This window comes from Penicillium cosmopolitanum (assembly GCF_028827165.1).
Source record: "Penicillium cosmopolitanum strain IBT 29677 chromosome Unknown utg000008l:1.0-4398992.0:1.0-4402845.0, whole genome shotgun sequence".
Classification (NCBI taxonomy): Eukaryota; Fungi; Ascomycota; class Eurotiomycetes; order Eurotiales; family Aspergillaceae; genus Penicillium; species Penicillium cosmopolitanum.
In genome coordinates, this window is record NW_026622678.1 from 3,870,053 (window position 1) to 3,894,921 (window position 24,869).

At 46.6% G+C, this 24,869-nt stretch overlaps 7 protein-coding genes across 7 annotated transcripts; 3 read left to right on the forward strand and 4 right to left on the reverse strand.

Moving 5' to 3' along the window:
• Positions 1 to 322: 322 nt before the first annotated feature.
• N7509_007986 (Gfo/Idh/MocA family protein) lies at positions 323 to 1,396 on the reverse strand (the record flags this gene model as incomplete). The annotated part of the gene is made up of 1 exon (XM_056632623.1): positions 323 to 1,396. One exon carries the CDS (start codon positions 1,394 to 1,396, stop codon positions 323 to 325), a length of 1,074 nt encoding a protein of 357 aa, XP_056488174.1.
• An 830-nt stretch (positions 1,397 to 2,226) lies between these two features.
• N7509_007987 (uncharacterized protein) lies at positions 2,227 to 3,796 on the forward strand (the record flags this gene model as incomplete). The annotated part of the gene is made up of 2 exons (XM_056632624.1): positions 2,227 to 2,427; positions 2,492 to 3,796. The coding sequence occupies 2 exons, from the start codon at positions 2,227 to 2,229 to the stop codon at positions 3,794 to 3,796; spliced, it is 1,506 nt and encodes a 501-aa protein (XP_056488175.1).
• A 661-nt stretch (positions 3,797 to 4,457) lies between these two features.
• N7509_007988 (putative ubiquitin conjugating enzyme) lies at positions 4,458 to 7,159 on the reverse strand (the record flags this gene model as incomplete). Its single annotated transcript, XM_056632625.1, has 2 exons — positions 4,458 to 6,940; positions 6,994 to 7,159. 2 exons carry the CDS (start codon positions 7,157 to 7,159, stop codon positions 4,458 to 4,460), a joined length of 2,649 nt encoding a protein of 882 aa, XP_056488176.1.
• A 4,376-nt stretch (positions 7,160 to 11,535) lies between these two features.
• Positions 11,536 to 12,282, reverse strand: N7509_007989 (uncharacterized protein; the record flags this gene model as incomplete). The annotated part of the gene is made up of 3 exons (XM_056632626.1): positions 11,536 to 11,834; positions 11,936 to 12,106; positions 12,165 to 12,282. The coding sequence occupies 3 exons, from the start codon at positions 12,280 to 12,282 to the stop codon at positions 11,536 to 11,538; spliced, it is 588 nt and encodes a 195-aa protein (XP_056488177.1).
• A 4,380-nt stretch (positions 12,283 to 16,662) lies between these two features.
• Positions 16,663 to 17,995, reverse strand: N7509_007990 (M20 family metallopeptidase; the record flags this gene model as incomplete). The annotated part of the gene is given in 4 exon segments (XM_056632627.1): positions 16,663 to 17,054; positions 17,086 to 17,408; positions 17,461 to 17,893; positions 17,905 to 17,995. 4 exon segments carry the CDS (start codon positions 17,993 to 17,995, stop codon positions 16,663 to 16,665), a joined length of 1,239 nt encoding a protein of 412 aa, XP_056488178.1.
• Positions 17,996 to 18,377: 382 nt separating this feature from the next.
• N7509_007991 (putative general amidase) lies at positions 18,378 to 19,799 on the forward strand (the record flags this gene model as incomplete). The annotated part of the gene is made up of 1 exon (XM_056632628.1): positions 18,378 to 19,799. The coding sequence occupies one exon, from the start codon at positions 18,378 to 18,380 to the stop codon at positions 19,797 to 19,799; it is 1,422 nt and encodes a 473-aa protein (XP_056488179.1).
• Positions 19,800 to 22,912: 3,113 nt separating this feature from the next.
• N7509_007992 (kinesin family protein) lies at positions 22,913 to 24,346 on the forward strand (the record flags this gene model as incomplete). Its single annotated transcript, XM_056632629.1, has 1 exon — positions 22,913 to 24,346. One exon carries the CDS (start codon positions 22,913 to 22,915, stop codon positions 24,344 to 24,346), a length of 1,434 nt encoding a protein of 477 aa, XP_056488180.1.
• Between the last annotated feature and the right edge of the window lie 523 nt (positions 24,347 to 24,869).

The following is a 24,869-nucleotide window of genomic DNA, read 5'->3' on the forward strand; positions in this document are numbered from 1 at the left end:
TAGGTGTACTCGACGTATTTCTCGAATTGTATCCTGGACGGGGGTGTTGGAAACTATTACCCTGCGATTCGAACTTGAAGAATGCTAATCTTCGACAGATGTCAATATTAATCAATGGCACATGATCTGAGTTACCTACTTGTTAGTAGTATAGCCCGCCAATAGTCAGTAAAATCCATACATAATATAAAAATGAATGGTATTCAACGGGGTAATTTAGATTGTAGCCCTTAGAAACAGCGACAGTAAGGTAGGTTTTGACGTAGGTTAACAGGGCTGAGTGTGAAATGATGATTCAAGTGTGAGAGAACTAATTATAGGATCAAGGAAGATCAACTGCGCGATTAGAACGCATCGAAGCATCTGCAGCAAGTACAATGCTCAGCGATCGAACCGCGTCTTCCATATGTTGAGATAAATCTCGATCTTCGAGTATCGAATCGAGCAAAAACTGCTGTTCGCGGGCGCAAAGCTCATTATGACCCGGTTCGTCCTCTGTTGAAAGTATATCATCACGCGGAATTCCATCAACGACAGTGCTAACACGTATCTTCGACGTCTTCGTGTGGCTATCTACGTCAGCAGAGCCACCGGCAGCTGTGACACTAGTCTCATTCATAACGATAGAGACGGACCCCTTCGGACTGATCACGTCTTTGACAAAATACGCGGTCTCGGACATCATCGGGCCCCAACCAGCTTCGTACCAGCCAACCGAACCATCACCGAAAAGAACCTGCAAATGTCCATAATTGACCTGATCGCCTGCCGGGATCTCATCACTGAGAGCAAGACCCATACCACGAACCTGAACCGGCTTACTATCGGTGATTTGAAGCATTACGTCCAAGTAATGCACCCCGCAATCTACGACAGGGTTCTTCGCATCTTGAAGAAGTCGTTTGTGGATATTCCACGCCTCGCCCGTTGATCGTTGATTCAAGTTCATCCGCATCACAAAAGGCGGACCAAGCTGCCTGGCCTGACGAATAAATTCCACCCAGCTTGGGTGGTGTCGAAGGATATACCCGATCACTAACTTCCGATTTGTGCGGCGTGCTGTGTTCACGACTTCCTCCGCTTCTGCGACTGTCGCGGCTAACGGTTTCTCAACAAAGACGTGGGCGCCGGCTTCCATCGCGGCCACAGCGTAGTTAGCATGTGTTGCCGTGTGCGTATTAATCGATACTACATCTGGCTTGAGGCAAAGTGCGTCCTGTATATCAAGAAGAGTTTGATAAATTATTAGCTCTTCCGGAAGGTGTTTGATGGGACTTCGGTTAACAAGAGCGACGATCTCGAAGCCTGGATTGTGGTGGTAAGCCAACGCGTGGCTGATGCCCATCTGGCCGACGCCAATGACTGCCACTGTCAGTGGTCGGCGGGTCTGCTCCATTTCAAATTTGGGATTTTGGTGTTTGGCAAATGTTTGCTGCTGTCCAGGAAGAGTTTGAAGATGCAATGTTTGGGGATTCCCCGCAGGATGCAACCCCCCTTGCCTGAAGAGGGCTAGTTCTGTGAGCCATTCAGCCCCCAATGTGCCCCGCCTAAATTAATAACGATATTTGTAGGTTAATTCTTGCTGCGGAGACATCAAGTGTTTCCCAAAGGGCGTTTAATTGCGCATTATTTGGCAATCAGAAGTAAAACCTTGTGCGAGTTGTCTGAAATTTGAGTCGGTCGCATTTCCCGAAACTTGGTCCATGAGACGAGATACGAAACTTGACTAGGTAAGCCCTTTGTCTCATGTTAAAGAGGACCATTTTCATCGGTCGCTGTTGCTCGAGACCTCACAAAAAGAAATACTAATATTCGCAGACTCTACGAAGTAGTGAAGGAAGAGATTGGGATCGCTGCCTAGCGGGATCAGCGACGACAATGACGATGGCGACTCCACGTCTCGAAGCAGAAAAGAAAAGAGTGGGTACGCCATTCATTGACTTTCTGAACAATGACGACCCGCGGTCCAATAGCCCCTGGATCACAGACTGACTTGTCGAAACTCCAAAATACGTCGATCTCTCCCTCTTCCGACGCGGCTTCGGGGGTGATCTTCAAGGGTTCTGCTGTGAGACCGAGACCCGCCATTGCTCTGAAATCAGGAACCGGCTCAATAATGGCTCCTCTGACTTCGATCTTCGCCCTTGGCGGCCTGCTTCAAAACTGCCCCTGCTCCCAACATCGAGAAGTCGTGATGTTAACCATGAACACATTCTTGTTGTGATGATGGATATTGAAGCGCACCCCGACATCCCCCATGATGTATACCCCTTGCATTCCTTGGACGACAGCAAGGTCAATCATTGTTTCGTCAACTGGATGATGCGGTTTAATGATGTTCTTGATGCTGAAAAGTTGAATGAGGCTTTATCAAAGCTGTTAAGGATGGGCGACTGGAAGAAACTAGGTGGGCGTTTACGATTCAAGGTATGAGGGCGAGCTGAAAGACTTTTCTTTTTCGTTACGGAGCCTGATTCCTAACATTGAGCAGGATAATGGGAAACTGGAGATTCATGTCCCGATATCCAAAGGACTGGAACACAGAACAGTCTTCTTCACTCATAATTCTCACGACACCAGGTTGGAGGATCATCCGATCGGCAGGAAATTTCCCAAAGAGACGGAAGGTCCCTCTGTACAGACTATCACCACAGAGACGCGACCATTTATCGCTCGGCCAAATTTCCCAACTTTTGATAATATGATACGTCAAAACGAGCCCATTGTGTCCCTGCATGTGACAACCTTTGCAGATGCGACAACAGTTGCGCTCACATGGCCCCACCTTCTAATGGATGCAATGGGGGGACATGCCTTACTGACCGGATGGTCTTCGGTCTTGGCTGGTCGCGAAGATGAAGTTCCGGAGGTCCTCGGCGCGCGAGAAGATATTTGTCGACACCCGATGATCACCAGTGCGGATGACTCTCTGGAAGAGTTGAAAGTCGAGGGGAAGCGTCTACAAGGCCCAAGCTTTATCATGTTCATGCTTCGTTTCATGTGGGATAAATTATGGAATTCTAACCGAGAACGACGTGTGATATTCTTGCCAAAGGATGCTTTCTTCAGATTGAAGGAACAGGCCTATCGGGAGATCGCCGAGAATATCTATGACGAGGAAAAACCTCCATTTGTTAGCGACAGCGACATACTCACAGCTTGGGTGGCCAAAGCATTCACGGCATCTGAGCCTAATAATCGACCGGTGACCATTTTGAATTTAATGAATGCGCGATATCGAATTCCGCTTCTTGCCCAATCAGCGGGTGTCTTCATTCAGAATATGGTCCTGGGAACATACACATTTTTATCTGGAAAAGCGGGCTCCGACACTGTCGGCTCTATCGCTCTACAGCATCGAGAACATCTCACGGAGCAAGCAACAGAAAATCAGGGGTTGACTTTACTGCGTGAAGTATTCCATGAAAAAGATGCAGGGAGGGAACCAAAACTTTTATTTGGAGAATCAAATATGGTACCGATCATCTTCAACAACCTCCTGAAGGCCAAATTAATGAAAGTTGTCGACTTTTCGCCAGCCGTTGTAAGGAGAGGTGATGCTGGTGAGAAACGGCAAAATCCTCCAGGGACGATGGTCAACTACTACAACGAGGCAATCGGGCCGGGGTATGTTGGCTTCAATATTTTCAATATGCTTGGTCAGGATTTTGCTGGGAATTATTGGCTTATGGGGACTTTGTTGCCTCGAGCCTGGGTACAAATAGAAGAAGCTCTGAGCAAGTTGAAGCGGCAGTCCGAATATGATGACCTCCAGGGATGTTATATTCGACCTTAACTTGCGGGTGGATGTTTCATATACGGATCTCCGGACCATGTTCAGCAGGCCTGACTCCATTTCTGGTGTTCGACATTTGTATATTGTTATTTTCGGGTAGTAGGTGCTTTAGCGAAGCGTCATTTCTTTCTTTGAGTGGGGGAATGAAAATCAGTTCCATTCCAATTGGGGGCATCAGTGGCTCACCACAATCATATTTCAAGCTGAGGTGGAAATGCTTCTAATAAAAGCCCCTGTCTCGCGTCTAGAAGGATAGAGTCCTTGTGTCGTCGTATACCTAAAACTGGTGTCGGATCAATGTCACAGCAAAAGTCAAAACTTTTCGATTGCGCGAATCCAAGGAAGGAGTGCATGGCTTGACATAAAGGGGAGTCGAGCTGGGCAGGAATGCGCTTGATTTATGCTGCGCCTATTTCCATAACTATTACTAGTTATTCGTAGGCAGACATTACTGTGTCGTGAAGTCCACAGCGCAAAGGTTTTACAGCACCCTGTTAGACATTGTCGTAGAAATAGATAGATCTATTATTCTCTCAGGTAAGTTCTCTACGGAAGGAGTAAGCCTCCATCTTCAGAGTTGAGTGAGTTCCAGATAGCATCCAGCTGGCCAGCGGAGTACTTTCGTGCCTTCTTTGACACCCTGTCCATCATTTCTCTTTCTTCATTCCAATGCTTGACATCCATTTTTGCAGAAAAGGAGGGAATCCGAAGACGAATTAACACTAGGGTTACTGGGGATACTTTGAGGAGCCTCTTCACAGCTTTCTATGTTGGCTTTGGTTTGACTGGGTCCATCATCATCATCTTCTGTCAAGTTAATGAAACCGGCCTTCGACATCGGCTGTTCTGCCTTTGGTCCCTGTGGCGGAGACACACCGAACGGGGTGACTGGTTGTAGAGAGGAAACCTTTCCACCGACAAGAAGATATCTCGGTTGAATCCAGTCTATAAATTGCACAACGTAGTGTGGCATTTTACAGACAAATTTATCTGGGCAGTTCACGATCTCGTTGAGAGAGATAACGTACTGCATGTCCAGCACGCTTTGTGGCCAATTCCTACTTCCCATAGCTCTCGTAGAGAAGGACAACGATGTTGCAAAATTATCGGAAAGGTAAATCCCATTCCCATTGGCACGACCATTCGCAATCTTTCGAAAATGAAGCCCCTCTCGCAGGATGCCGTGCCAGTTGTAAAGGGGACTTCCGTGCCATGCGGAAATCGTCGAGGGCTGAATGTCTTTTGCGTGAGTTTGTACGGCTTTCAGGAAGTGTTGCTCCCTATCAGGAGCTCCCTGTATGAAGCGAAATCGAACATGTTTAGTCATCTGCTCGTGGTGATGTGCCGATTTCTCGGTTTCATGCACAATGTATGATCGGTTCGAGGCTATGATCCAACGAAGTAAGTCGAAGGCTGCTGGGCTAACCTTGCCCTCCAGGCATGAGCGAAGACCCCGAGTGCTGGATTCGCCGAGGAGATTTGCGAGTTGACTGATGCTTGGCAAAGTATCCAATAGCAGCTTGATGGCACCTCGTTTGTCTTGAGTCGACAATGCTTCAAAGTCTTGATCGTAACGAGAGAATCTGACATGATGTTTTGTCACATTGGAATAGGGAGGTATCCAGTTCTGTGTTGCTGTAGGGAGTGGGGAAGTAATTTGATTGGTAATTTTCACTGGGTCGGATAGAATAAAGTCGGATGCCTTGAGAGGTATTCGCGTAACTTGGCAATGCCAGGTGACCGTGGGCTGGGCAGGCTCTGCATCTCGTATCATGATCCAATCACCCGAGTCAAGCTTTTCCACACCTGAGCCGGAAAGAATCATAGTCACTGGATCTAAAAGGGCCCGGGTTATGAGATCGGTATTTTGCATCTCTCCAGTCTGATCAGAAGCATAGCTGTTCTTAAGCGGGACCTTCAGACGTAGGCCATCTGGGAATGATTCAAGATGCCCGGATATTGCACTCGCATATGCGAGAGACACTAGGAGGTCAACAACCATCGGCTTTGACCGAACCTCACACTCAATGCTGGCGCCCAACCCCAGCTCCAAGTACTGGAAAAGACATAGACCACGGGAGCAGACGTAGGGTTTCAGGGATTCGAACCGATCACCAGTCTTGCAATGGCAGACTAGACAGAATTGTGGGCATCTAACAAAGTGGCGGAGGGTGTATTGCATGGCAAGAAGTGGCAATGACATAAGTTCCACTTTCATTACAGCATTTGCAAAATGATCAGACTCCATGAGATGAGGAACAGGAGTCAACCATTCATCCACAGCCCAATATTTTTCATCCGGCCCAGCAGGATCGATTGTCTTCCCTTGCATTTCATGACAGAAGAGCTCTGCACCTGTCCACGAGAGATTGAAGTCCCTTCGAAGCTTGGCGATGGCAAGAAATCTTTCATTCAAGACGTGGTGCAGAGAGTATGAAATAAACAAATCTCTGAGCCTTGGTTGCATATCCAGGTCGGAAGAGAGATCTTTTTCATTCGGCAGCATCTTATCACCCTTGAAAATATCCCTAGCAACATGCGGCGAGGTGAAACTATACTCACAAAGACCCACTCGCATCTCAATACCGGAGAGGGAAATCTCGCGAGTCTGGAGGATTTCCTGCAGGGACTGGTACGATCTGGGATACCGGATGAGTAGAATGAGATTTTCCGAGCGGTCAATACCCCAGGCTCGCAGCGCATCGTTGGATATATCCAGCTGAGCGATTTGGCAGGACACAGAAACTATCGATTTCCCTATTGAATCTTCAATGTATCCGACTTGAAACCCGTGTGCACTGGCGGTCTGTAGATCACGATTGCGCATTTCGTGAAGAAGCGAGGCGGACTGTGGACATGATTCCCATTCGTACCCATCACCAAAGTCAAAGCTGTCATCAAATTCATTCAGACCTTCGGACTCGGGTGTGTCTTCCTCGGAAGTCGAATTAAATTCACTATGGTTTGTGGATAGAGCGGCGGGAGACATCAGGTTATCGATGACCATCAAAGCATCGTGGATGCTGAGGCGTGACAAGCGACGTGGCTCCTGACATTTTCGGATGAGTGTCGCCACTTGATCTGTAGTCTCATGACTGGACACACTGGCGAGAAAGCTATGGCTATCGGGGTAATCGTGGGCATCTGGTCGATATTAATCATAGCAGTTTATTGATGCTGGAATTCACCCGACCCACCGCTAACCATCAGTAGAAATTCGATTTCGGACTGTTCGACTCCGGGTAAGCTCGATATGAATGAAATAGAGTAATCCAAATCTCCAGATCTCACGTCCCTCAAGTGAGCATACCGGCCTGGTTGGGAAGCTTCTTGGCGATGAGCGCGAAACTCACTGGCCGGCATGGCGAGAACGAAAGAGGCAGTGGGCAGTACGATGATTGTAGAGGTGTCTGAGAAGTATTTTTGAGCATCGAGTGAGGTGCAAAGTATTTCTTCGTTCACTTGGCTGGTTTTGATGCGGGGTGATGTTGAAATGAGGTTGCAGGGGTTTGTGTGTTGTTGCCTGGTGGTGCCTGATGAAGGGACAACCCCCTGCAAACAACAAACTGATACCTCCACTTCCTGCCTTTGTGAGTCATTGGAAATATTTAATTTTCTAATGATTGAAACATCTCTATTTTTATTGATATTTTGAAAGAATATTCCATTGTATATTGTAGGTGTGGGGTACTGTCTACCTTTGCATATGGCAAGTCATCTTGGTCTGAATCATTATTTAGGATAGAGAGAGGAGGGTTGTTGTTATTCAGTTTTCTTAAATAATAGTACTTAAACCAATAGTAAATCCACCTTCAGCCTCATCCCGACCCGCCGGTGCTTCGTGGGGGCCTGCCAGCGACCGTTCCAAACGGGGATGTTCCATCAGTCCCGCCCCGTACTCTCTGTCGATCCTCGTCGGATACAAAGGAGCCGTCTTTGTTGGGAGAAAGGTAGCGAAACATTAAGGTAGTCCCTCCTATGACTCCAATAATGCTCACAACGGGCGCAGTAAGACGATTCCTACCCACATTGTTAGAAGACCTTGAACGAGATTCCATTTGGGTTGCAACATACATCTTGACGTTTCCAAGGTGCTCCTATATACTAGTAGCCTAGACACAATCGTGAAATATACCTAGGTAGCCGGTGTTTGTGTACTCAAATTGCAGTGGCTTATTTAGGGGGTCTTGCTGTTTTTATCGATCGCATTCAATACTAATTCTGACGTCGAGATATATTGATGACATCATCAACGACGATTTCATTTATTAAAGCACAGGAAAGCTTGATTATTGTGTATTCCTGAAGTTTTATTGTAATATGAAACAAAATAAACCTTGGAATTTCTTTCAGTGTACCATCAAGTTGAATTCAAGTTCCGGATGGAATTTCAAGGCGTTGAAAATACCGCGTACTACTAGTGGTTTCATGGTGCACATTCAAATTGACGATAGCAGACAAAGGACTAAGTTATTGAGACCTTCTGGAAAGAGTTGACTGGTTACTGCCAAATAGACTGAACCTGAGAAACAACGGCTTGATTAATTCGACAAAAAGGCTGGGCGTTATCAGAATATCCACTACCGGCAATCGCCGCATGTTAGTGATATTCGAACTAGAGCCGGACGCCCCATCGCCGTTCGAGATTGTCAGAAGTGGGGCGACTCAGTGTGGACGCGTCTCACAAATGAGTCACAATGCGGCGTACACTTCAGGGCTGAACCCCCCCAATCTTGCTGCCTCGGTCGGCCCTTCAAGTTGGGGATGTGCCTCGACCTCGATCAAACTCTCCATCAACGCGATGATCGATCGGCTCTCCTCATTACCGACTTAACTTGTGCAACTCATTATTGAACGTCTTGAATATGCCTCCAATGTAAGCGCACTCGCGCGAACGTCGCGTTACCTAGTGTCCTTAATTTTAAACATTATTACCTCATTTTTCTCCCTCAAACACGATATATTAATTAGTTCAATACTGCCCCTCCCTATAAAATAAATCAAAATCTCTTCTCAACCAGTACTGCCCTACTGTCACGGGATTCCGAGTATACAACACCTCAGGCACTCGACGCCGATCCGAATCCTAATCCCCTTCGAGTCGCCTACATATCGAGGCCCACCCGAACCCTAGTGTATTTAACATCCCACAAGTATTCAGGATTCTTGATCTCTTCAAGAATCAGTCTGTGTATCAACTGTCCAATCTGATCTCCACTGTCTGATATCCTTGCCTAGTCACAGGTCTCTAGCCTGGCAACTTAGTAACCATTACATAAATATAGTGTTTAAATAGCCTACTAATATCTATTAGTCAGAAACAGTAGGTATACAACTATAATAATACTCTATAACAGTAGATCAGCTCTATAAGTAATTTGAAATATAAGGAACAAATCAGGCTAGTAAGTTATCTATATAATTATACAGATAGTCTCTAAGGTCTAGACATTCAAGATCAGCCTATATCTCCAGTAGATTCTAGAACACTATAAGAATATTAGGAATAATATAGTAGACCGGCTTATAAAGAAAGCTATAAAGCTAAATAAAACCTACCTCTTTTAACCACTACTATTAAGAGAGAATGTATTTATCTATAATAAATTCTATATTTAATAAGGCTAAGCGTAGGAAAAAGAACTAAAGATATATATCTATAAAAAATCAATAGGAACCTACCAGCACAGTATATACGAAAGCTGTATAGGAACCTACTGAGGAATTATATATATCTGCCGATATAGCTACGTACAGGCTATAACTGGCTATCTATCTATACAAAACAGTTCAGATTTCACAAAGACGAGTTATACGAGTACGGCACATGGGAGAAAGTCACCTATATCTTAATAGAATACCTACAGCTACAGAAGCTGTAAGTAGAACTAAAAAGGAAAGTTAGGAATATACTCAACAGTATATCGAGTCTGCTAGAAGGCTTAAAAGAAGGTAAGAAAGATAAACCAGACACTGTCTCATATATAAAGTCAGTATAGGCGGTAATAGACTTCACTGAGGTATTACAGCAGTTTTATAGTTATGCGCCACAAGGGCAGCCTAATAATAAGAACGGTAATGGGCCAGGACAGGCCGTAACGAGGCTCTAAGTTTATATCAGGAAGTAGATCATTCTACGTATACATGCTCAGATATATAGTTGTCGTATACTGCATATCGCTTCGGCGAGGGGTCAGTGTAAATGAATACTACTACTACTACTACTGTACTAGATGACAGATCATAATAGCAAGAGAAGCCGACAAAGGGAATGCTTGCGTACCGGAATGCGACTTCTCCGTGGCGAAACCATCATCTGAACCGGTTGACTCTTCCGACGGGATTCTCTAAAGCCATCGGTCGATATTATGAGCCTTGGTATCCGAGAGTGTTGTGATATGAGGCTGGTGCAGATCAGGAACCAAGCCGAACCATCGGAATTAATCCTGAAGTATGTATACGAAGAACCAAGTTGATTGGAAATCAACTTGATCTTCTCGCTGTATATATAGCCTCATGTTTCCCTCTAGAATCATATAATAACATATACCTCTGAACTACAACAGAGAGTGCTCCAAATCCCCTTGTGGGACCTCCCAGTTGTCGAACACGCCTTCTGTGCTTTAGACGTGGGCGCTTCTCAGGCGCCTCAGCACTGTTGAGACGACGTTCTCGGAGGATGTGGTATTTATTTCCTCGGAGCGACTCGACTGTTTGCTTGATCCCATATTGCGTGTAATAAGCATCAACACGGGCACCCCAAGATAGTGCCCGGTGTGCATCCAGCCAGGGGAGTCCGACACCAACCACCACTCCCCGATCACAACTTCACCGCAATCGATCCCTAATACCCGAGAACCTATCATTCCCACTAAATCAGTACTCCTAATTCAAGATCTTCAACGCCGTCTTCACAATAAATTGTCACCGTTCCAGCTCAAAGATAGGCCAAGTCAACCATGCAAATAAACGGATTCGAAAAAAACCGCATCTGCAACACATTAACTGTCCAGATTCTTAGCTTGAGCTTTGCCCGCATTCTCGAGTTTTCTAACAGAAATGCAGCCAAAACTGGACGCTTGCAGTCCGTCTCATTCGCAATTCCACCATAGCCGCGCCATGAGGGCAGCCTAATACCACAAATGGCAACAAGGCTACGACAGGCTTTACTAGGTGAGGCTCAAAGTTCACCGTTCAGGCAGCTTGGAACACTCTCAATCAGATCAGTCAAGATGTATTTAGAAAGTAGTTGTAGCCTGCATATCGCTTTTCTAGTTGGTTTACCGTACTAGACCAAAAACGAATCTGTTTTCAGCCTAGTGGGTGAGGTTTATAATCAACTTTTCTTGTGAGAGGTCAGGGTAAATGAAATCCATCCATCCATCCTTTCTGTAATTGTATCCGGTGAGATGTGAACAAACCTTCTTTAAGTCCAGGTTTTGACGCAGGTTTCTTTGCATGTGTGAGAAAGAAAATACTGTGAAGAAAACAACGCTACGGTTCCATTCAATATTGATCAGGAATCTGTTGAGCCTCCGCTTCTTCGCTATCCAGATGGACAACTGGATTCATTAAGGTATTAAAAGGAGACTTTCTCGATTATAAATCCAGGGACTTGTGGAATGTGGTTAATTTGGCAAAACCATAGATACATGTAAAGTAGGCAGCAAGCGTCCTCGAGAAAATGCTGAACAGGAATTCTCCCCGTAGAGCTGGCTTGACGGATTATCTCAATTGCCTTAGTCCGCCTTCGCCTCCTTTGCCTCTTCGGCCTCAAATGCCTCGTCGGCCTTTTTCTGACCCTCCTTCAAGGAAGTCTGCAACTCGGCAACCTTCTTGTTGAACTCTTCATCGGAGTTGTTTATAGTCCGGGATCCGAGGAAGAAATTGACACAGTTGCGCAGTCGGAAATAATGTTGTTTTTCCACTTTCAGCAGATCAAGCTTGGTGTTTGCCTTAATGGCAAATTTCGCAGTTCTCTTATAAGCCGCATCGACACATTTTGCCAGCCTCTCGTCATTGTTGAAAAGAATCTCCCCTATAATATAAAGGTTGGCATGGATATCTTCATCCAACTGGACCGAAGGGAGTGTAGAATAGAAGAATCCAATAAATTCGGGTTCTAAGGGCAATACTCACCAGTACAGTAATCATTTTCACCGCCGCCTGCGACATGGCATTTATGTGGGCAGTTTTGCACGATGATGGGGTAATGGTTGAATTTTTTCACTTCTCCATTGCTTCCAGGTGGGCTTCCCTTGAAGCTGTCACAGAGGTACAGTGTCTCGTCATCGAAACTCGAGAATTTGCCTATGATATATTAGTTGAGCAACATCTCTTTATATAGTGTGTACTATTATTCTCATACCGGCATTGTCAAACTGCTTGAACGCACTTCCGCAGTAACGCTGGCCGTTTTTGCAGAGGTTGCGGGCAACAATGCCCTGCGCGAAAGCGAGAAGTGCGATAATCGAAAGGAGCTGCATATTTGCTGAAGACTCAAGAAGAGAAGAGACACTCGTGCTTGCGATACTTAGAATTGATCCGAAATGAGATATTGTCCAGGGTCAGAATTAGGTCGTCTTTTTATAATAATACCCTTGCCCCATCGGCATATGTACCTTCCTATAGATCTGCTCATGTGGAACCATAGTTCAGCTCGGTCTTCAGCTGAATATTTAGCCTCTCGGCTCAATCCAAAGCTTACAAGCGAAGGATATTCGTGACCCTCGCTTTTTCCCGATCGATACATACAAACGAGGGATCTTCAAGTGCTCCGTCAGATCTTTGCCGGGATTTGTATAAGCTGAAGCTCGCATCAGGCTAGGAGAAAGGGCGCCAAATCTAATTGAATAAATAAAAAGTTTGAATTCCCATCTCTTGTGCCGATCATGGTTCACTAGTGACAAGTGGGATTGATTCTTCTGTACCCGTACTCTGTAGCCGCACCTATTGGATAAAAGATTGATAAACTATTAGATGGCCGACAGAAGTAAACATGAACTCAGACAGTATTAAAACCCTACAGGCTGGCTGCGCCTCAATAGTCAGGTGGACCTCGAGTGGAACCAAGAACACATCACTCCATATTTGTAGGTTCTCTCGGATATCTGGAGACGGATTTTCCCACACCGCTCGGTGAGTCCAAGTTGAATGTATTATGAAGTGAAGATGACTTGACTCGAAGCAGGACCTGTGTCGTCAGATACAATCTGAAAGTTGTGGAGCCGATCTCCATATTTTGGACTACTGATGACTAGTGATATTTTTACTTAAATAACTAATGTAGTGGGGATTCCTGCTCTCAACATCAGTATCTCAGAGTCATGTGATTAGGGCCTTAGCAACAAAGCCGCTGTTTAGTTTCAGGAGGATAAATAGTTTCGTTCCATAATATCAATTCAACATGCATGTTCCCCCTTTATGAAAGGATTACTGGAGGCTGATGAGGTTGCGGTATCGGTATACCGCTTTATGAAAGGTTCTATTGTTCGTTCTATCAATCCTCTACAACGTCACGCTTTGCCTACCCTGTTCCTACACTCTGCGAGTGTAGGGGTTTTATCTCTTCGCGATCGACCCGTCTGCTTGACAGACTGCCAGCGAGCATTCCCATCTTACACTAACTAGTTAACGTAATTCCCGGCCGTCCCGATCACCCGGCCGCCCCGATCACCCAACCCCATAATAAAATTTCAAAATCGATTATCACAACCAACACACATTAATTCAACTAGATATAGCGATTTTTACATGAATTTATTCTGTGGCTAATTTCCCTACACGCACTACACCTAGGCAGAGCTCTCTTCGCTGGTTGGTCGGCCTGAGTAGGCAATTCATCCTGTATATAGGAATATATACTAGATGCTTCTACTAGCAAATTTAGCTGTGTAACTAGCTGTAGGCCTTTTTCAACAGTCAAACCCTCTTCATAGGCAGGGGTTGTAGCAGAGCTTCCTTTGAAACTCAATAGCTTGAAATCTATTGATTTCATCTGCGTCAGCTTTGCATCCTGGCAGCCATCTCCATTGTCTCAGAATCATCGCTTACACTAATGATTGTCGCTAGTCTATCAATTTCATCTTTGTCAGCTTTGCATTCAGATGGCCACCTCCCTGAGCTCACAATCATCACTTACTTTCAGCACCAACAGGAGGATCAATATCTGCGTGCAGGCTCTATTGATTAAATATGTCAGATCTTCATCCAGGTAGTCATTTCTGTTGCTTCAGAATTATCACCTACGACTTTCTATAGGTTCCATCTGCGTTAGCTTTTTATCTAGGTAGCAATCTCACTTAGAAGTATCACTTACAATGTAAGGAAGCTGTTGGTTTTGTCTGCGTCAGCTCTGTATCCGGATAGACATCCCTCTTAGCTCAAAATAATCACTCACTTTGTCTTCAACAACTCTCAAAGGCTCACGCTTAGCTAATGCCTCTTTAACTGGCGTAGCCATCGTGACACCAAAAAAAAACAACGAGACGATTAGAATAGGACGCATATTTGCTGATTTGTGAAAAAGCAGAGCCGTAAGTTGAAGGGTAAAGAGTGAAAGTGTATTCAGAAATAGGAGAGTAAATAAGCCAGATCACTAGCCCTGCACGTGACTATCAAACACAATTAATACGATACGGTTATAACATGCAAGCTGATCATAAAGTCTATAGACAGACTAGTGATCTTGGCGCGTTTTTCCATGTTGACCCCCAACGCGATTTCTTTATTTTGCTCTCTTATATCCAGTATGCGTCGATTCGGTGAGGAAAATAAGCGGTAATCGTGCCCAAGGATCTAAATTGCCTCCTGATGAGCTCGTTAAAACATTAAGAGCGTTGGAGAGGGAGAGGATGCAGCGTTTGGGAAGGCCCCGCAGTTCCTCCCTCTGAGGTGCGGGTGGAGGTTCCTGATCTTGGACCCGCGGGGCGGGTGGGTGCCTGGTCTAACCACCAATCATAAGGAGCAAGCAGAAGAATTGCTGACCAAATTTCTTCCCTCCCCTGCCGGACAACATTGACGATGAAGGGACTAGGCCTCAAAAAGAGCCAGTAGAGATGCCTGCCATCACTATGGAGGTAGAACGGCAGATTTCGGTGGCAAAATCTTGGACGGCGCTGGGTGAGGATGGTCTACCGGCGATAGTCTGGAAGATGATGTGGCGCTGCAAGAAGGCGCGCTGCCAAGACAGTGGAGACACGCGAAGATCATACTGCTCAAAAAGCCAAAAAAGAGAACTACGCTATCGCCAAGGCTTGGAGGACGGTTTGGCTTCTCGCAACACTGTGAAAGACACTGGAATCAGTGGTAGCAGAAAGGACCTCAACCGCGGTGGAGGCTCACGGTCTGCTCCCGACCAGTCACTTCGGAGCCCGAAAGCAGCGGTCTGCAGAGCAAGTACTCTTGCTCCGACAAAAACAAATCTACACGGTGTGGCGCAGCTGACAGGTCTTGACCGTGATCAGCTTCGATGTCAAATGAGCTTACAATGGGGTTTGCAAAGAACGATTGATCCAGAGAATGAAAGCGCGAAGGATCCCGGAGGTCCTATTTTCTACTCCGTAGTACGTGATGCACTCAGCCCTCATTGCATTACTCCGCCCCCGATTAGTTGAGTCGGCCAGCCCAACCCCACCTCACATCTTCTAGATCATATTATAATTGCTTCTTTGATGACCTTGGCTAGGAATGGCGGGCATACCCTTCTGACCCAACACGCGTCCGCTACCACGAACGTGACCGCGTACGCGACCGCCTCTGTGATCCTGTATCCTGTTTGTGTCTATGATCGTGTTCACGTTCTTTTACTTCTCCTACTCGTCTGCAGTAGTTCTGGACAAAATATTTACCTTCCTCTGACTCTTGCGTCTGACCGTTTGCTATCTTAAGATTAGACATCGCCACAACCCACGTCAACCATGACCCAACCCAATCCATAATAGGTTTTGGGTTGAATTATATAACCCATTGATGGGTTATGGGTTATTGTTACGGACCGTGCGACATGAGGGGCCGCAACCTGTAGATAGGCCACCGAGAGCCAACCGTTCCTAGGAAAGGAACACGGGAGCAGATCACGTGATGAACGGCCGGAATCGATGGGATACGGTGTCAATCGACGATACGTCTATACTTTTGGAACGAGATGTCGATATTGATGCGGTCACCTCAATGGGAGACACAGAACTTACCAGAGCGATCAAAAAGAAAACATCGACTGTGCTAAGCAGTTGTTAATCGGAGGTGCTAACCCATTCCTTAAACTGGGCATAGGTTAAGCCCTCTTGAGCTGGCTATTAAGGGTCACCACTGCGAGCTTGTCAAGCAATTTCTGGATGCCGCCGTGGCTCGCGGTTAACAGTTCGATGACTTTCCAAGTCTAATACCCACTCAGAGCATCGAACAGATGCTCTGGCGAAGGAGACTTCCTCCATTCAATCAAGTGAGATCAGAAAACGTTGGCGCTGGGCTCATTTCATTGAGCGATAATGTCCGGCCAGAGTCATGGGCTGACGTAAAATAACGAATCGAGGGCAGTGACGACTGCTTGCAATATCCAGTTTACTGGGAGAGGTTTTTCATGATAAAAGAGATGAAAACATACTATTGGCGAACACGGTACCCGATCACACAAGATACTGAGCGTATCGCTCGAAATACACCGAATTCATGAATTTCAATCGCTCCTCAGAGAAATATTGCCAACGTTCAAAGGCTACTGATGTGTGAGTTTGAGGAGAAAGTTTTACGATGTAAATAGCCATAATTTGTCCATTTATAGATTCTCTGTATTGGAAAATTCCTAGAGAGCTAAAATATGCCGATGGCCTTTATTCACTATCGTTCAATTCGGACTGATTCAAGTCTTATCCCATAATCTCGTCGAAAGATTGGCGAACTTTGCCGTAATATTCATCATCGACGAGGAGCCTCCAACCTGTCATCGCCATGGCCTTCCCTGAAGTGACCGAGCGCTCATGTGCTTCATCCGTACCCGCCGCAGCAGTGAATTGCCGAGTGTGATTGTGTGCTCCGTCCGTGACAGGGATACCAACTAAAGCATGGAGAGCTGGAACGACCTGGGAAACATTTCCCTGGTCGGTCGATCCTGGCATGAGAGTATCATCACAAGCCGCGACGTGAACTCCCAAATCTCCAATGAATTCCTGGTAACCCTCGCACAATGGAGGGATTACAACCAAGTCTGCATACATCTGGGTCTCCTCTAGCTCAACTTTGCATCCAGTGGCTAGAGCGCCTGCATCTCAGGCACCTGCGAACACGCTCACCCAGTGCACGCGCTCCCTTCTGGGTGCGACTCCGGATTGTGTACTTGGTGCGCGTAAGCTCGGGGATTGCATTAGTCACTTTCGGCGCTTGCATGATAGCACCGTGGATTCTTTCGTTCGGGCCGATCTGCTGGCGAAGCATGGAGATGTTGTTGTAAGCTGACACCAGGGCGTCGAGCGCATTCACGCCCTCCCAGGGGCTTGCGGCCGCGTGTGCACTGACACCGTGATACGCTGCGGTGATGTCAAAGCAGGCGATGGTTGATCGACCGCCGATTCCTAAAATTTTCTCTTTTGAGAACTCATCCTCGGCCATCGGGTGCCTAGTAAAGATTAGCAACATACCACACTCGATCGACAGTATGTTGAGCTCACATCATCAAAGATACGTCCACATTCTTGAAGGCACCTGCGCGGATAAGGTCAACTTTACCGCCACCATCCTCTTCAGCGGGCGTTCCAAGAAGCTGGACTTGACCAGAAAGACCGAACTTTTGAATCGCAAATGCGAGGGCCATGAATCCGGTAACACTGGCAGTAGCGATGAGGTTATGGCCACAGGCATGCCCAATACCAGGAAGCGCATCATATTCGGCGTTGAAATTCACACAGCGACCGTTTGAGTTGCCAACGATAGCCTCAAAGGCAGTCTTGAGTCCATAGACATGTCGCTTCACGGGTATATTCTGGGCCTCAAGAAATTCGCAGATCACATCGTGTGAGTGATGTTCTTCATATGCCAATTCAGGATTCTCATGAATCTGCCACTTGTTGTTAGAAAAAGGTAGAAAGGTAATCGGAGAATATTCTCGCACCGACCTTCCGATTCAATTCTCGTAGTGGCTTTGCCAGCTCCTTGGTGTATTGGGCAATAGCATCCTGAACCTCGATTTTTGAAGGGGGGAGTCATATCGAATTTTCCTTGCTTTTTGTAGCTGTTCACATAAGATAAGGAAAGAAATTTTAATTCCTATCATTGGTGGTCGAAGCCCTTCTTATGCATGGCCAGCAGCGGAACTGTCCGCCGTAGTCCGCCTCAGCGCCGTGTGGAGTGCCGAATAGTTTACCGGTTGACCCCTGTTATCTCCAGGTGGCTTGCTGCGCGCAAATAGTGTTGATTGGAGAATGAATCGGGGGTGGGGGGTGTCCACCCCCGCATGCACCTACCAAGTATGCCCGACTATAAATCGAGGGAGCTTGCTTGCACTTCTGGGCATCCCCTTTCCGTTATAACTGATTATTCTATACAATATTCCAGATATTCGAATTTTTTTTTTTTTTAAAAAAAAAACATGGCCAAGGCAACCTGGCAAGAGAAAGCCGCCGCTAAGCGAGCGGAAGCGGCTGCGAAGATCCCAGTTGAATGGCGATTACCGGCCGAGTTTTTGGCACAAGACGAGGCGGGCGATGCCAACGTTTTAGATATACCTCATAAGTGTGGTATTCTCACCCCATCGGAACTCAAGATCACTGAAATCCAAGATGCAACAACTCTACGAGAAAAACTTGCAGCGCAAGAGCTGAGCGCCCTTGAGGTTGCCACAGCATTTTGCAAGCGTGCCGCGATTGCTCAGCAGGTCACTTCCTGCCTTACTGAAACAATGTTTCCCCAAGCCCTTTCACGCGCGAAAGAACTTGATGAGCATATCAAAGCGACTGGCAAGCCATATGGGCCTCTGCATGGGGTACCCATCAGTATCAAGGACTCGCTGAACCTTAAAGGGGTTCATTCAACGTTGGGAATAGTGTCGTTCTTGGACGACCCGCCTGCCAGCCAGAACTCGCCCCTGGTTGATGTTCTTCTTGCTGCAGGGGCTGTACTATACGTCAAGACCAATGTTCCACAGACTATGATGACGGCAGATTCTCATAACAATGTGTTTGGACGAGTGCTCAACCCCTATCGTGCAAGTCTCACGGCAGGTGGAAGCAGTGGCGGTGAAGGTGCTCTTGTCGCCATGCGAGGCTCCATACTGGGAATTGGAACCGATATTGCAGGTTCCATTCGGATTCCTGCTCTCTGTTGTGGCACTGTCGGATTTAAGCCCAGTGTGGGTCGTGTGCCCCCGACTGGGAAAAGCGCTGGTCGTCCTGGAATGACGGGTATCGCTGCCGTTGCGGGTCCTTTATGTCACTCAGTCAGGGACGCCGAGATGCTCCTTCGCGTTGTGTTTGATGCTTCCATTGATGATATGGATGACTCTGCACTTGCGTATCCCTGGTTTGAACCTGCGAAAGGAACGGGAGAGTCTTTGACGATTGGCATCCTGCCTGAAGATCCTCAACAACCTTTGCATCCAAGCATGCAACGCACTTTGGCGATTGCTATCGAAAAGTTGAATGCTGCAGGGCATCAAGTTGTGGATCTTTCCGGTCAAGTACCTTTCATTGCAGCCGCTTCGGACTTGGCTTTCGATTTCTTCAGGGTTGACCCCGACCAAACTGTACTAAAACGTCTGAGCGATAGTGGCGAGCCTGCCATTCCATCTCTTCGTTTCACTTACGACTTAGAAGGAAAGGGGCCCGAAACAACACTGCGTGATTTCTTCAACCTCAATGCAAAAAAGGCCAAAATATCAAGCCAGATGCGAGGTGTTTACCTTGATAATAAGCTCGATTTGATAATTGCACCTGGCTTCCAGACTACGGCTGTCCCTCACGACACATATGGAGTTCCAATGTATACTGTTCTCGCCAACTTGGTAGATGTATGAGCCCATGGTTTACATTCTATGACTCCAAATACAATACGTGGCTAACAAACCTTCTCAGTATCCTGCCTGCGTTATACCGTTCAGCAAGGCTGACGCGGCTGCCGATGCGAAATTTATTCGCGATGTCAATTATTATCCACGATGTCAGTGCAAAGTCAAGCCGAAGAACTCGGACCTGCTTGCTAATCTTCGCAGATGAGCCCGACCGAATCGAGGGAGCCCCATGTCATATTCAGCTTATTGGACGTCGCCAGAAGGACGAACTTCTAGTTAGGCATGCCCAGATTGTCGAAAGTATTTTGTCAAACTAGTAGATGGCCGTGCCGAAAAGGTGACATGAGGGGTCGAGAAGGACATCGTAGCGTTTGCTCTCATGATGAATTTTAGTTTGGAACTTGCAGTTTCGCTGTCTTTTCATCCAAGGAATTGAACTTGATTTTGACTTTCAATTTAAACCCCAATGGGTAAGAAGTGCGACGTAGTTTTGGCCCCATTCTGTTCGTACCACAGTTATAACACGAGTCTCGTCTGAATGAATTTCCGTTTTACGGACGCTTTTTTCTCTGTTAGACATATTGAAAACTCTCTGAGATGATGCAACCGCAATTTGAAGTAAAAATAATCCCAACAGAAGCAGAGTACGCTCGGCTTGTCGATGTGCTGTGGGCAGCCAACTTCAACCCGTACAAGTAAGCACAGCCCTTGCCTCTCTACGTCTTCGTCTTGAAGCTCCATCTAACCGACCGTTGCTTGCCACATCAGCCCTGTTTTTACTGCTGTGCACCCAATTAGTGGTCACACTCCCGAGGATCGCGCCCGCGACAAAGCACTCGACACCAAAATCCGCTGGAACGCAAGCGAGAAAAATCCATCCTCCCACTTAATTTACGTGATCGATAACGAAACAGGCGAAGTAGCGGGGGGGCTGCGAATGGTTCATTTTCCGCGAAAATCCATTTCCGAATGGACCTCAACCTATCAAGTGCACTTGGTATGCCGAAGGAACGGAGCGTGCCGAGTACGCCGAGCGGATGCTCTCCCAAGCCTTTTTGCCAAGGCAGTCCTGGTTCCAGCGCCCGCACGCAGGTGTTAACGCCATGGGCGTGCACCCTAGGTATAGGCGCCGCGGTGTTGGCCGACTTCTTATGGAGTGGGGTCATGAGAGGATCGATCCCTTGAGCTACGAGAGCTTTATCGAGGGTAGTCCCGTAGGACGGTGGCTGTATGAGGAATATGGATATCGAAGAGTTATGGGGTTGCATGTTGACTTTGACAAACCTAATCCGAGTGATGAGTGGTCTAGATTAGTCCACGAATGTAAACCACCTGGAATTCTGCTACTTTGGCGTCCCCCTCGAGGGGAGTGGTCAAGCAAGGTACCTCCTGGTCCATGGGCCGTCGTGGAGAATACATTCAAGTAGAAAATTTATGCATAAAAGAATCTGCCAGGTTGATGGGGAAATTATCAGATATCCAAGTATCCAAACTGCCCGCAGTACTAGTATCATACCAGTATATAATTTGTTTGTTTAACTTGGACCTTCCAAATTGGAAGTTTGCGCACGCCGTTCTGGTTATCACGCAGGTCCCACGTTGCTAGGCGAATCTAACCAGCCCGCTACTTGGGCTTTAGTTAGCTGTCCAATACGTACATGATAGAATGGCCAGAGCGAACATATTGCAGGAATGCTGTACGCGGAGAGCATCCCCGATGGATGTGAGTCCATAAATGCTAGGAGCACTAAGAGCACCTAATTCGCTGGTATTTTGATTTCTATCTTTGTTGTTGTTTTTGGTGCTGTTATTACTACGAGTATATTACTTCTGGGTGTTGAATTTGATGCTATTCACGTGATTTGTATTGGTACTGAATCAAAAGTTGCGGTCTGGCTACCTACAGTGCTGTATCAACGGAAACTTTCGTCTCCCGACTGTATTGTATCGTATTGTATCCTGTTTGCTATGCTTCATCAACAGAAGCTGACAGCTCAGTTGGGTGAATGTGTTCCATCCTTATTGTTAGAGGTGAGCGGGGAAAGGCAGAAACATTGGGGCTTCCGCGAGACTTTGTGTATGTCGTGGAGGCAGTGAGCACATGAATCTTTCCGCGGAGGGATGCATCTGGCTTGCTGGTGTAATAGAGAGCTAATATCGCGCCCAATATGAAGATTACATATCCGCGTTCCAGCAAAGTTCACTGCCAAACCAATATTAGTACCAGAGTCGTGTTACTCATGTTCTTGATTTTCATTATTTTTGGTTTTCTTCCAAGGCTACTTGATGCCGCTGGGGTGCTTTTGCCCAGTGTGTGCCAGTGCCAGTGTGCATCTGCTAGGCAAACCCTGAATCCTCTAAAATCCATCAATAACGAGTTGATAAGTAACGCCCGGGCGTGGCTATTATCGGTCAATCGAAAATACCCTTGGACCGGTGGACCGTGACTACTTCAAAATGCGTATTCTGTATGTTCATTTTGACGTATATATGGGCAGTATCCGAGCCCTTCCAAAGTTTTTCTTTCCTAGATTCGAGTTCAAGTTCATCTCTGGTTTCTTTTTCGGTACTTCCATGAAGAGTCTAGTATGTAGTATAATTTTCATAACGAATAATGAAACGTGGCTAGTAATATTCCATAGTTATAGGGGATGCCGTCGAATTCCCATGTGCGGAACGGTTAGATAACACCGAACAGCATTGCTTCTAAGAAAACGGGCAAAATCAATTCCTTCATTTTTCAAAATCTAAGCCCATTATCTTCTCCATGTTTTCATGTTGTTCTAGGTTTACCCTCTTCTGTGACGAAATACAGCTTGTTGTTCGGGACATTCATGCTTTGCCATACTGCCGCGCCGGACTTCTAAAACACCGAAACCCCGGCTTGGACCGCGCTAGGTCATTCTAGGAGCAATCTGTGGGTCTCAGACTTTGTATTTACAGCTGAGTGATGCGCGTTTGATCAACCCTTCAAAAAGGAACTCACCTCCCCTCCTCTCCCAATCTACATTTACGACTCTCATTATATCTCTTCCAGCAACTTTCTCTTGAACCTTACAGCCGCTACGACACATCTGTCGAAGTCTCCATCGACCACGCCACCGTCACAAGTTTTCTTCATGAGTGAATTCAAGGTCTGGACAAGATGGCGGCCCACTGAGGGAATCGAGGCACCCACTAGCGAGATTCATTGTCAATCACAGGAAGATGAGAGCCAATCGCGCTCACGCATTTCGATCACCTCGCCGCTTCATGCCAAGAGTCTTTTGCAGCGCGAACAGTGGTGGACAAGTGGATTTTCATTTGATGGAATCTTCCAACCCGATGACAGCAATCACGACGTGTTTGAGCGTGTCGTTTCACCCGCTATTCCAGATGTTCTGCGCGGGAAATCCTGCAACTTCTTTGCATATGGTCATTCGGGAAGTGGTAAGACGCATACAATTATTGGCTACGACTTCGAACATAAGAATGAGCTTGGCTTGTGTTTGGCATCTGCGCATCATCTGGCGAAGGAGCTTAGCGTTATCAATGCACAAGGCACTGTTTTCGAATTTGGTATTGGTCTTCGAATCTACGAGCTGCGCAAGAACAAGGCTATTGATCTTCTCAATGATGGCCAGGAGTGTTTTATCCGCGAGGGACCTGATGGTCGCATTCATGCTCGGGGTGAGACTGAGCTACTCGAGAACGGAAAGGTCAGGGTGCGTCCTATTGCCACCAGGCCCTGTTGGGACTTTGGCCAACTCCAAGATGAGCTCCAAAAGGGCTTGATACGCAGGCGAACTGCGACTTCATCGATGCACGACCAAAGTTCGCGGACACACGCCATCATGGAGCTAGAAGTAATAACAAAGGATTTACTTGAGGCTAGAATCCAAGTCAATGAGCGGCAATCAGAGCTTGTTCCGGTTGGCAAAATTGCGACAGATATTTATATCGAAGAACAAACCCGCGCCATTCTTGTGACAGCAGACGGCAAGTATGTTTCGAATCCCGATTACAAGATCGACCAAGAGCGCATTGATGCAGCTGAGACGAAAAAGGCAGAGTTTGAATCAGCCGTGCAGAATGCTGAAGAGTGTGAGACGGAAATTTTCACGGCCACAGCTCGAGTACATCCATGTCTTGGTGGCAAGCTCGTTTTTGTGGACCTGGCGGGAGCAGAGTTCCTCTCTACCTCGAATACAAATGCGATTAAACAAACACCTTTGGAAAAGCAACAAGGCAAGGAAATAAATACGGACCTTCTTGCCTTGAAGGAGGTTATTAGAGCTAGATCTCTCGGTCAATCACGCATTCCTTATCGATCTTCACCCTTGACGATGTTGCTGCGCGAGCACTTCGAAGCAACATCCGATACACGCTCCGCTATGATATTGACAGTTTCACCCAGTGGAGATCAATTTGGAGCGACAATGAATACATTGAAGTACGGTGACCTTGTTGGGTTGGCAAATGCTCGATCTTCATTAGCGCCTTCTGTTGGCCAAAAGAAAGGGCAACGCATTTCAAAGAAAAATCAACGGCCTCCACATGAAATATTGATTTGATTGAACTTTTATGATTTGCAAGAATGTTGGATCAATTGCAATCTTCGCTTTTTCTTTGTCGTGGAGATTCTTGAGTGCATACAAATTATCCGCTCAGAAGCACCTTCCCTTGGAAGAAATGAAAACTCAAAAATCTCGGTCTCTATTCTTGCGTTACTAGTTCCAATGGGATTGTCAGGCCAACGAAGGAGCGCCCCATTCTCTTTGCAGCCCGATATAAAAGACCAATCTCTAGCGCGTATGATCTCGATATGAGACATGAATCGAAACTCGGCGCTAGCTTAGCATCTAGTGGGACTGAGACTGGGATCGGAAGCAATGTTTCCGAGGGGAGCCCTTTACTCCATGCATTGCGTCACTCGCATCGGAATCAGAAACGGCGGTTGGACATGTTTGCCATAAAAGAGAAGACACATTCAAATCTGGCAGCGACATATCGCACGTATAGACAGTCTGTCTACTTTGAAGAACAGGCCCAGAATCAGAGGCTCGGAATGGCACTGCGTGTGCTGTAGTATGGGCT